Source organism: Plasmodium cynomolgi, chromosome 9 (assembly GCF_000321355.1).
Source record: "Plasmodium cynomolgi strain B DNA, chromosome 9, whole genome shotgun sequence".
NCBI lineage: Eukaryota > Apicomplexa > Aconoidasida > Haemosporida > Plasmodiidae > Plasmodium > Plasmodium cynomolgi.
In genome coordinates, this window is record NC_020402.1 from 1,820,835 (window position 1) to 1,832,497 (window position 11,663).

An 11,663-nucleotide genomic window follows, 5' to 3' on the forward strand; every position below is an offset into this window, starting at 1 on the left:
AGCTAGCTAGCTAGCTATCCAGCAATGGGGTGGACAAATAGCTATTTTTTATTTTATTTTTATTTTTTTTTTATTTTTTTTTTTATTTTTTTATTTTTTTATTTTTTATTTTTATTTTATTTTTCTGAACGGGCAATGTTTTAAAATAAATATGTGGACGGTTGCAACGCGGATAAACGCACACACACGCAGACACGTGAAGAGTGGACAAGTGCTCGTTCGTTTTCTCATCTTGTCTGTGTCTGCGCTGGCCATACCTGATAGTTGTTGTCGAAGGTGTCATACATAAATCTGGTAATTATCGAAGTTTTTCCAACAGCTTGCTACGGGTGAGGGTGGTAGAAATGATGAAGTTGGCAATGAGAGGGCAAAATGATTTGAAGACGCTGTTCACATGTCAATCTGTTCACATGTCAATCTGTTCACATGTCAATCTGTTCACATGTTAATCTGTTCACATGTTAATCTGTTCACATGTTAATCTGTTCACATGTTAATGTTTTTTTTTTTTCCTTTTTTTCTTTTCCTTTTGCCGCTCATTCGTACCTCTCCTAGAAAAACAAGTTTGTACTTATTCAGCCCTGAATCTGCGAAATAAAGGGGGGGGAAGCGAAGGGACCACACACAAATGAGTGATCTCCTCGGCGGTACGCAAAACACGCAGGAACAGTCTGCAGACATATGTGAAGTATGTGCACACGTCCGATTACAACATCCACGAGGAATTATCCACACACATGGAGCATTCACGCGAGGGTGAAAAATGACAAATGTTTAGTAGCCGTCCGGGTATACATTCTGGTCAGGCAACTTTTTTTCATCAAAGATGGTTTCCTCTTGTATTTTCAGCCATTAATAAAAGCAATTTGGCCTTTTTCATATACATACAGATAAAAGCGTATGCATACACGTATACAAGTACTTACTCTGAAATTCGTCCATTATTAAAAGGCAAAATTTTATAATTCGCGAATTATTCGTCTCTATAACTTTGAAAAGGAATTGTAACTGCAAACGGAAACTCGCTAATATCCATAATATTCCCCCTGTTGCTTCTTAAATACTGTTTTCCCCTGGTATAAAAAAAAAAATTACTGCTATTTTTTCTTCGCTTTTATGCGTGTAAATGCGACATGTAATGTTTGCATATTCTGTTTGCATATACTATTTGCGAACAAGTGTTTTTTTTTTTTCTTTGAAAGTAAAAATGTTAACAAAGTCCAACGTAAAGCGGTGGAAAAAAAGCGTTAACGCGCATGTACATTCACGTGAACAAAAAAAAAAAGTATGCAAATACAGAAGTATGCGGAAATATGCAAAGCGAGTGGGGTAATGCAAATTGTTTAACTCCTTAGCTGCTCAACAGTTCATCAGTTCATCAGTTCATCAATTCATCAGTTTGTGTATCAGTTCGCCCGTTCAAACTTCAACCGTTCAACCGTTCAACACTTTAGCCGCTTAACATTCAGTTGCCCCCCACGTATTTTACACTCCGCAATTTTTCCGTATTTTGTGATGACAAAAATGGCAGAATTTATGTGCACGTAAAACATTTCATTTCGCATGAAATGAAACTCCCCCAAGCGCATTTAAAAGATTTGTACATTTTGTGACAATCGTTTGTTTGTGTTGGCGCAAATGGAAAAAAAAAGGCGAGCGTTTTGTATAAACAAAAATAGTGTAAAATGTGGGTATTCATGTGTACAATTAAAAAAATATGGGTTAAAAAAAAAAAAATGTATATACATTTTTTATCCATGGGTGAATGACAATACGATAAAAATTCTCCATTTAAAACCCCGTGTTCTTCGTTCTCCCATCTTCGTTCATCGTTCTGCGTGGCTGCTTATGTTTTAATTTGAAAGGAAAACTCGTTAGGGCTGTAAGGCTCACAGATGATAACAAACAAATGCGACGAAGTTGTAGTATTTTCACTAAAATGGTTTGATGTCCGTCCTTATGTGTACAAGTTTGTGCCGTTCGGGTTTTCCCTTCTTTGCGTTTCCATTTTGGAACCCTCTTTTTTGTTCATATATGTGTAAGGCGATTTATGGCGACACTCATTTTGCGTTGCGAGTTTGGTTCCCATGTGGCGAGGAACAGAGCGAAATGTGCGTAAAAGGGATGTTGGGGGAAGGGGCATAGATATGGTGCATTCTTCTATGCGCCATTTTGAGCCAATTCAAAGGAGAAAAAAATATATTCATGAAGAAGAAGCACTCGTCAGGAAGAAGCATCAGTGATAAAAAAAAAAAAAAAAGTCTGCTGCTACAGATAAAGGAGGTGGTAAATCAACTAGGAAAACACAAAATCAAATGCATGGCAGTAGAAGGGTTCCACCTCTGGGTGGTGAGATAACACGTTGAAAACGAGCATCAAAAAGTAAAATAATAAAATAATTAATTAACAGTGTGCAGCTTCAACCGCGGCGCATATGAAAAGTACAGCGAGACGTTGATGCGCTAGGGCGAACGCGGGGAGGGAAGCGAAAAGCCAGAGCTTGCAAAGACGTACAATTGTGTAGTAAAGAGGGATTGAAAAAAAGGAGGTCTACTTTTTCAGTACATGTCAATTACGCAGTGCTGTCATTTTGTATGGACAAACGATTTTTTTTTTTTTCACATCTTTTTGCAAAGTAAGCGTTATACTCATGTGAGAGGGATGTCCGTTTGAGCCGTCTGACCGGAGAACATTCTCTGTAGTGATCACACATATGGCGTTAGTTATACCATGGCGTTAGTTATACCATGGCGTTAGTTATACCATGGCGATGATGATGATGATGACGTTATTTTTTGAAAGGTTCGTCTTGAATTAGCTAGATATCTCCACCTTGTAAATGCCCCTGAGTCTAGTTTACACTAGTGAGGGAAGAGGACTCCCCTCGACCCCCACAATGAGTCGTCTACGGATTCTCTGTTGTTCAAACTTTCGTTCAAAAGTACGAGGTACTGCAAATCGACGTTAAGTGTGAGTGAGCTATTTACAGCTTTTCTAAGGTGATATAAAATTAGGTCATCATTTAGAAGGTCGACCTCGGGGTCTATCCAAAGTTGGCCTTGTTCTTGTCCTTGTTCTTGTTCATGTCCTTGTCCTTGTCCGTGTCCTTGTCCTTGTCCTTGTCCGTGTCCTTGTCCTTCTTCTGGGTGCGTAGTGAAACTTGTAGCAGAAGCTATGCTTCCACTTCGTTTCGTATTCTCCTCCTGTGTGTTTTCTATTCCATTAGCATGGGAGTGATTAACCGTTGAGTTTGACTCACATAGGTACCCCCCGACATACCCAGGGATACATAACAAACTAGACACATCGATGCAGTGATCGTTAGTGATTCTATCTCCTCTGTTTTGGTAGATGCTCACAAAATCGTCGCTTTGGTATATCACTTTGTAGGAGTTTACCTTTTCTATGTACTTTTCCTTTTCGATTGACTTCACTTTGGTTTTCTTCGCGAGCAGCTGCGGAAGTGGGAGGGGAGGGGGGCGTAGTTACCATGCGTCATTACGCGGTGAGCAGTTTTCATGCATCATTACGCGGTGAGCAGTTTTCACGCGCCATTACGGGGTTAGCAGCTTTCACGGCCATTGCTCTGCCGCAGTGTATATCGCACAGAGAAGGGACTTACCCTCTGAAGGGTGAAATCTCCTTTTTTGTCCTCCACCGGAGAGGTACTACAAGAGTTGCTGTCTACTACCACTTGGTGGTAGTCTTTAACGGAGGAGGAATTGCAGAGAGGATAATCCACTTTGTCTATTTTTCCATCTACCATAGGTTGTTTATCCTTTTTTTTTTGAAAATGAATTTGATTCAAATTGTACCTCTTTCTGCTTGTCCTTGTTTCTTACATTCATATTTGTTCCTTTAGTGTGGGTCCTCTGGTTTCCTTTCTTCTCTGTGGGGAGGTTTGCAGTGGTAGGGTGAAAGAATGCTTGACAGCTGTTTGTCTACACAACTTGGGGGTCAAATCCATATGTACAAGTGACTACAGAATGGGGGAGACTAAAGAATGCAACTCCGATTTACTTTTTAACTGGTTCAGGATCATATTTGTAGAATGCTTTAATAGCATGGGAATGGCGTATGGTTTTAGTAAACTCGTTTGGGGAGTGGCATCCCTCTTCGGAGTGACCACTTTTGGTGAGCGAAGTGACAACGTGGTTGCGTTCTGAGGGTGGTGAGGTGAGAAGAGACCACGGTAAAAAAAAAAAAAAAAAAGAAGGAAAAAAAAAGGAAAAAAAAGGGGGATCTTTATTGCTGTGGAGAGGGGGGCATGGTACTTAGAACGAACAAAGGACAACCACGCGAAGGAATGCTTCAAAACGGGGAGCAGCATTTTTGAAGGAATGAATGAAGAGGGGCGAATTGCGATTAGCCCTCCGCTGCTAAAACGGTACGTTGTATATGGTTAAACAGTATCTTTGGGGAGGGAGAAAGAACCCCCCTCTCTCGCCTCTCCTCTCTCGTCTCCCCGCCCACTTTGTCACATATCTGTGATCCCCCTGTCAGCGGAATTACCTGAGCAGACTGAAACCTCCTAATGGGACTTTGCCCACAAGAAGAAAAGTTCGATCCCCCTCCTGGGGAGTTATACGATGTTTGCACATTGGAGAAGGTTCGTTTCTGTGAGGTGGACCTTAGTCCGTTGCTCGGGTTGCAAGCAGAAGGGTTATAAATGGTGTTGTTGCAACTGAAACTTCTGGAGGGTGGCGGAGCTTTTTGGTGAGACCCGCGAGCTGAATTGGGAAAGGAAAAGCGGAATGGACATAAAGTCAGGCACATCATGGGGTAGCACCATGGGATAGCATCATGGGACAGCACCATGGGATAGTATCATCGGATAGCACCATGGGATAGCACCATGGGAGTACACGTCTGACACTCCTCCTGCGCGCTCCCCTGCGTGAAGAGCTTTTCCTAATCCTTCACGTGGAGTCACTCGTGTGAGCTTACCTGTTTGACTTGTGGGGGGGGTCCCAATAGGCAGTTTGATCTTAGCAGAAGATTTGGCGCTTCCTTGGCGGATTCTGCTCATGGGGATGCAAATCGAGAAAAGGGGAACCGGGAAACCATACGTATGAGAAATAGTTTGCCATTGGGGAGGTGGCAGTGAAGAGTATGGGCAAATGAGGTGACATTGGTGATGTGTTTGGAGGGGATATCGCTCTGTGTTCGTCAGAGGGACAGGGGAGTGAGCCCCCCGCTTTTCGATAGACTCATATTTTGAAAATAGAAAAAAAGGGAAACAAAAAAAGAGTGGAGATTTTACAAAAGGATGAGATGAGCACACCAGTTGTGCATTGTTCTTTTCCTCTATTTTGATGTGTACATGTACAGATATGTATATATATATATGTGTGTGTTTTTTTTTTTTTTTTTTTTTTTTGCTACCCGGAGAAGGCCTTCCTACTTGTGGATGCCTGCCTACATTTTTTCACGAGATCTAAGTTCAGTTCCACATTTTGATACACAACGGGGAGGTTAGAAATGTCGCCTACCTTGCCTTGGGTTTGCTGCTCTGTGTCTTCTACGGGGCTGAACACTGACGAGAGGAATGCGCCGTTGTCGTTTCTCTCATATGGTATGTAGTTAGGAAAGGCGGTCTGTATATCCTTCATGTCAATTTGTTCGAGCTTTCCATTTAATCGTTTCACCAAGCATATACGAGGGGAGCTGCTTTCGGTTTTGGTTCGTGGGTCTGCACGGTAGGTATAGTTACTTCTGTGCGGAGCGGTGCTTATGGAGGTGTATGCCTTTTTTGTTTCTACTATATGGTTGTCATTCACATGTGTGTGTTTTTTTTTTTGTGCGTTCCACTTTGGGGGGGCGTAGCTCCAGCAGCTGCGTGAAGAGCCTGTTTTGTTATCGCTGTTGGAGGCTATAGAGGGGGGGATGCCTTTTTTTCCGTTTTTTGCTTCACGATAGGATATGTCGCGTTGTTGTTTGGGTGTGGCAACGCTTTCTGCTTCCCACCCTATCAAAGGAACCCCTGCTATGGCATCTTGGCTCGGTGAGTAGTTGGCCCTGTCGGACGACTCCCCAGAAGTTTTATTTTTCCCCATGGTGAAATTGTTTCATGGTTTGGAAATACCTTCTTATCTCCTTCTTGTGGTGTTTTTTTTTTATTTTCTCTTCTGTGTTGTCAATGTGGGGATATTTCACACGTTATTTTGTGGTGTGCATTCTTTGTATAATCCTATGAACGCTTTTTTTTTTTTAAAATAATGTTGTCTTCATTTCTCCTTTTTGTAAAATTAGGACGTGTCTACCTGTTGGTACGTTTCGTCAAGTAGGGCAGCTCAAATGAGAGGTGGGTGGGAATTTTTTTTTTTTCTTTTTTTGTCAAAAACTGGAACTTGGACAAGTGAAGAAGGAGTAGTCTCAGCATCGTTGGCACTGTTAGTGGTGGTGACTTTGGTTGGGGTACAAAGGAAAGTTCTACAAAATTAAAGGAGCTCTTTCGCGTGCTGGCATGCGGCCTGGAACACGTGCCCAGGGGCCAGGTCGCGTGTGCATCGACATGCATGTTGGCGTGTCTATCGGGGGGAGATCCCCATGAAAGAAGAGGCGCCATCTTTTGCAAGTCCCTTCAGCGTGTTCAATGAATGTATCGCGTAGATTGATCCCTCCAGCAAGTGCGCTCATTTGTGCACGTATACATATGCGCATTTACACAGCTATGATGAACTGTTTTTTTTTTTTTTTTTTTTTTTTAATGTGCTCCCTTGGGCACAAAAGATGGAGTAAATTTTGGCCTCACTCATTTTCACAATTTCTACAACGTTAATTTTGGAGGTCCCACTTTGTCATTTAAAAAAAAAAAAAATAATAACCCATCGGTGTGTGCACTCCCAAAAAGGAGAAGCAAAATTCGGATAGCACGTTCATTTGTGAAACTCAGTGGGGGGAGGATAAAACGGAAAGTAAAAAAAAAAAAAGAATCCTAATTCTGCCTCCACACACATGGGTATATATTTCTATACGTGAATTACGATATGGGGTTTGATGAAGTTGAGCTTGTTCTGGTGGACACATAATTGAAAAAGGTGGTTTGGCTTTTTTTTTGAGAAAAGAGGGCAGAGGGAGGATAATTAAAATGAGGATATGTTTACTGTTAGTAAGGCCTTTGCTTTGCTTCCTGTTTTGTTTGAGGCCTATGGGAGGAGAAGAAGACGTCGATGGTGGCACTGCCTAGGCATGGTGAGCAAAGGGAAAAATTGCCTTGAAAATGGGCGTGAAAACGGGCTGCGTGTATACGTACAGATATAGAAACGCATGGCAAAGGGAATTAATTCTTGGAGGATGCTTGAAATTTTGTTAAGATGGCACTCACTAGGAGAGGTGGTCATCATTCGGTCTTATCGACTGTCCGTGGTGCGACTTTTCAATCGTTTAGCACCCCATCGGTGGGACTGCCCAATCGTTTAGTACCCCATCGGTGAGACTGCCCAATCGTTTAGTACCCCATCGGTACGACTACCCAGTTTACAATCCACCACGTTCGCATAAATGCAAAAAAAGGGAAAGAAAAAAAAAAAAAAAAAAAAATTTAAATAATATTCATACATTTAAAAGGATGAATAGAACAAATTTAAAATTAAAAACAAATGGGGAGGAGGCGTCCCCGATAGGTGTGGCTGCGTTGCTGCGGCGAGGGGAGCACTTGGGTCGGCAGACATGCGCGTGTCTATCTATCCGCACATGAGTGAGCGTGCGTGAGCATGTGTGAGCATGTGTGTACATGCGTGCGTATATGTACACGCGCACTTGTACACGCGTATTTGCACACGCGCGGGGCCTACTCGAGCGCCTTGAGGAGCGTCTCGGAGAGCTGCTTCTCGCGGGAGCGGCACACGATCTTCAACAAGCAGCCGTACTGCTGAGAAAGAATGAGGGAAGCCTTGCACAAAACGTGGGACTCGTTCATATATCGAGCTGAGAGAAGCATGTTATGGTTGCTGCTGTTGACCTCCACACTGTCCGTCTGATCACAAGCCATCATATTTAAAGTGTTTAACAACCCAACGACAGCTAGCTGAATATTTTCGAAATTGAGACTAAATTTGCTCACAGCTTCTGAGTTCAAATTTTCCATACTATCCCAGACATGTCTAAATTCTCCATGTCGCAAAATACGTGGGGAGATAAAGTCGGTAATTTGTATACTCAAGGGGTTAATGGAGTAGGAGTCGGGGAAGCCATCATCCATTTCGTTCTCTTTGGTGAGGAAGTGAAGGGATAGTTGGAAGTGTTGACTGACTTGGTAATCTCCACGTGTGGGTGCTTCCACTATGGGTGCTTCCTCTATGGGTGTTTCCTCTATGGGTGTATTTCTTCCCAACAGGACATACAAATTTTGTGGGTTGTTAAAATATAAATTAGGAATGGTTGTTTTTTCCAAAATGGTCCAATTTTTATCAAACGAATTTATTTGCATATTTACATCTGCTAAAATTTGTTCAGTTAAGGTATTTTGCACAATAAATTCCAGTAATATGTATCTATCGTAAATATATTTCTTCACATGGACAGTGTACTCAGCTTCACTTTCTGTTAGTGGTACAGACTTGCCTACCATTTTGAGTGTACCCATTTGATATTTCTCTATAAAATTAGCTACATGTTCTGATAAAATCAAATCAGTATTTTGTTCAGGTAATTTTTTTCCATTCATAGATCCACCATACAGATCTGCAGTTGAATTTTTCTTTTTCAAGTGTGGGGATGAAGGAGTAGGTGATATATCTTTAAAAATATTGTCTCCCATTTTTTGTATTTCTTCCTTTGCATGATTGTAGTCAAATTCATCCGTTACTTTATCTTCTAAATGTTTTTGGATTAAATAAAGAAGATTTTCCAAATGGGTAGGTGATTCATTTGTTAGTAGTTCATCAATGAAGGGTAAGTCCTCAGAGGAGTGATTCCCCTGGAGGGGTTCCATTTTTTTTATCTTCTCTCTCAATATGTGATACAAGAAATTGGAACGATCTCTCACTTCATCATCGTTATCAGCCAAAAGGCAATTTAAAAGAAATAAAATATCTTTCGAGTTAGAACCACATTTTAGAGCAATATGAAATAGAGCATACAACCCATCGACTCGTATTGTTGAATTTTCCAAAATTAATCTGTTATATATGTACCTTATATACTTAGATGGAGTAGACGTTTTGGGGATGTGTACAAGTAAAAATCGGATAACTCTGAGGAGGAGAGAATTATATTCACAATCTTCAATAAATTCACAAAGTTGAAGAATAGCTGTTTCTTCCGAGTTTGGTATTTGACTTATAATTAAAATAATGGCATCTATTGTGTTTGATTTGAATTTGTAGGATTCTTCATCTCTTAAATTGTTTGAGAGGAAACTAAGAATAAGGTTACATTTGGATGGATAGATAAAGCATAGATTTTTTAATTCTTCAATAATTTGAATTTTAAAAAAAGTATTATCTCCTGTCATGTAATTATTTATTTGACTAAGTAATCGATCTATGTTGGCTTCATTTCCTGTTTTGAGTAACGTCGTGAATGCCAAAACACAGATACTTTTATTGCTATCTGTTAGGAGATTCTCTATATCTTGATTAATTTTCGATGCGACATGGGGTCTATAATGGGACAGTTTATTTATCTGTCTTATTATACTAAATTTGTCTACTATTTTGGATGATAATAAGAAAATTTGACATACTTTCATACACTCATTCAGTACATCTACGTTGAATACTGTGGTGGAATTTCTTCCTCCTTTATCATGAATGGCTAGCTCGAATATGCATTTTATACACTCAAAAAGAATCATGGGGTCTTTACTTTTGAGACAGTTCTTCAAATAATCGAAGCAGACTTTGGTTGTCGGGTGGATGAAGTTTCCTTTATTTGTCGCGTAATCTTGTATGTTGTACATGTCGTGCGTTCGTCCTGCAGACCGACTCGCCTGCGCGGGGGAGAAGCCGCCAAAGGGGTTGCCAACCGCGCCGCCAACCACGCCGCCAACCTGGGCATAACCTTGGGAGGAATTGGCCCCGGGGGGAAGGTGCTGGTTCGTATTGCCCAACTCGCTGTCCACCTCAGTGCTGTAAATCAAGTAGGACGCATACTTTATTAAAAGGCAGTTGGCAAGGGAACCAGATAAATTACTCGAGCTTTTGCTATACGACGAAATGATTTTTTCCAACGCCAGTTTATCCTGATACTTAATAGAACATAGCAATGTTAAGGCGTGAAACTGAACCATCGGATTTTTGCTGTTAATACATTCACTAACTTCATGAATCCATTTCTTTACAATGTCGCAGGATGCATTCAAATAGAGATTCAATCCACAGAGTAAGGAGGAACAAGAAACGAAGGAGTTCTTATCCACTATAGCTGTTTTTAAGTAACGCTCAATTTGAGTAGCCATGGAATTATCAATAATTTTACTTAAGACCCGTATGGCATTGGCCCTATAGCAATCGTTAGCTGAATTCATATCCTTGGTCAGCGAACTTGTCACAATAAACACTTCCTTCTCGTTAACAGGCAAACTCTTAATGAGTAAATAAACCATCCTTCGTAGCCTTTCATTGTTGGATTGAAATAATTTGGTGATGTTAAAAAAAATATCTGTACACTCTTGTGGTGTTAGTTTTTCTTCTCCCTTATTTATGAGGTACAAAATTTTGGTCAGTATTTGCATGCACTTTTGCGTGTTGAGGGGGTAGCTGGAGAAGACTCTGGTCTCCTGCAGGATGCTAGCCTTATCTCCCTCATGGGGATTGACCACAGATTTTTCATCGTCGTATTTGGAGTCCTTCAGGAGGTTCCTTTGTATTTTGTCTTTGATCCCGATTGGCTTGAGCATCTTTTTCCCCTGGTCGCGTAGCAATTGAGTGGTTTCAAACACAGAGTGGTCCCCGCGAGGTGCGCTGTACTGGAGAGCCGACCCCTAAGGCACTCAAGAATGGTGGGCTTGGCCGACGTGCATTCACTTTTTGCGCAATAAGAGGTCAGACGCAGGTGTGAATGTTCCCTTCCGCGGTTGTTTCATTTATTTCAACGTTGAATAAATAAATCGGCGGTCTCGTTCTTGGGAAGCGGGGAAGAACCACGTGTGCACACAAATGGAGGGGGGGAAAAAAAAAAAAAACGACTAAATGGATCAATTAAAAGGTATGCAAAAATACATCACGCGGGGGTAGGTGTGGGGGTGAACAGAAAAAACTCTTTCGTATTTGTCAACACGGGATACGAACGCTTATCAGAAGGGGGCTTCGAATCGGTCGGCTTGTTTGCTCTCTATTGAGCGACTACAGGAGGGGTGTACGCGAAAATAATAAAGTGTAATGTATGCTACTCCGCTTCTCCTTCCACACAAATGCTAGCTTGGCTGTTCAAGTGCTCTCGCCAGCTAACACCCTACGTATGCGTTCGTTTAGAAATCCTTCAGGTAAAATACAGGATGATCCAATTTGTTAATTTCTTTTCATCATTTGGGTGTTTCCTTTTTTTTTTTTTGGCATCCTCAGCATGGCGAAAGTTATCCTTTGTTAACGCGATAACGGGACCATTTTTTCTAACCTGGAAAACTGATCACTTGGTCGTTTGCCTTTTACAAATGCGCATTCAGGAGGAGGTGGGGTTGTGGTGGGGAGGAAAAGATATGAGTTAATTATTTCTGCGGA

General features: G+C 41.3%; 3 protein-coding genes across 3 annotated transcripts in view; all 3 read right to left on the minus strand.

Annotated features, from left to right (window-relative positions):
- The window catches only part of PCYB_095050 (small GTPase Rab6), a gene marked incomplete at both ends in the record, with an annotated part of 1,562 nt that extends 620 nt beyond the window's left edge, over window positions 1-942 (minus strand). Inside the window, 3 exons of the mRNA XM_004222620.1 lie at window positions 258-323; window positions 547-587; window positions 927-942. Of these exons, the coding sequence (XP_004222668.1) occupies window positions 258-323; window positions 547-587; window positions 927-942 (123 nt within the window). The remainder of the gene's footprint in view (window positions 1-257; window positions 324-546; window positions 588-926) is intronic.
- A 2,831-nt stretch (window positions 943-3,773) lies between these two features.
- PCYB_095060 (hypothetical protein) lies at window positions 3,774-6,056 on the minus strand (the record flags this gene model as incomplete). Its single annotated transcript, XM_004222621.1, has 5 exons — window positions 3,774-3,889; window positions 4,021-4,162; window positions 4,513-4,730; window positions 4,816-5,021; window positions 5,464-6,056. 5 exons carry the CDS (start codon window positions 6,054-6,056, stop codon window positions 3,774-3,776), a joined length of 1,275 nt encoding a protein of 424 aa, XP_004222669.1.
- Window positions 6,057-7,792: 1,736 nt separating this feature from the next.
- On the minus strand, window positions 7,793-10,843 carry PCYB_095070 (coat protein gamma subunit; the record flags this gene model as incomplete). The annotated part of the gene is made up of 2 exons (XM_004222622.1): window positions 7,793-9,934; window positions 9,995-10,843. 2 exons carry the CDS (start codon window positions 10,841-10,843, stop codon window positions 7,793-7,795), a joined length of 2,991 nt encoding a protein of 996 aa, XP_004222670.1.
- Between the last annotated feature and the right edge of the window lie 820 nt (window positions 10,844-11,663).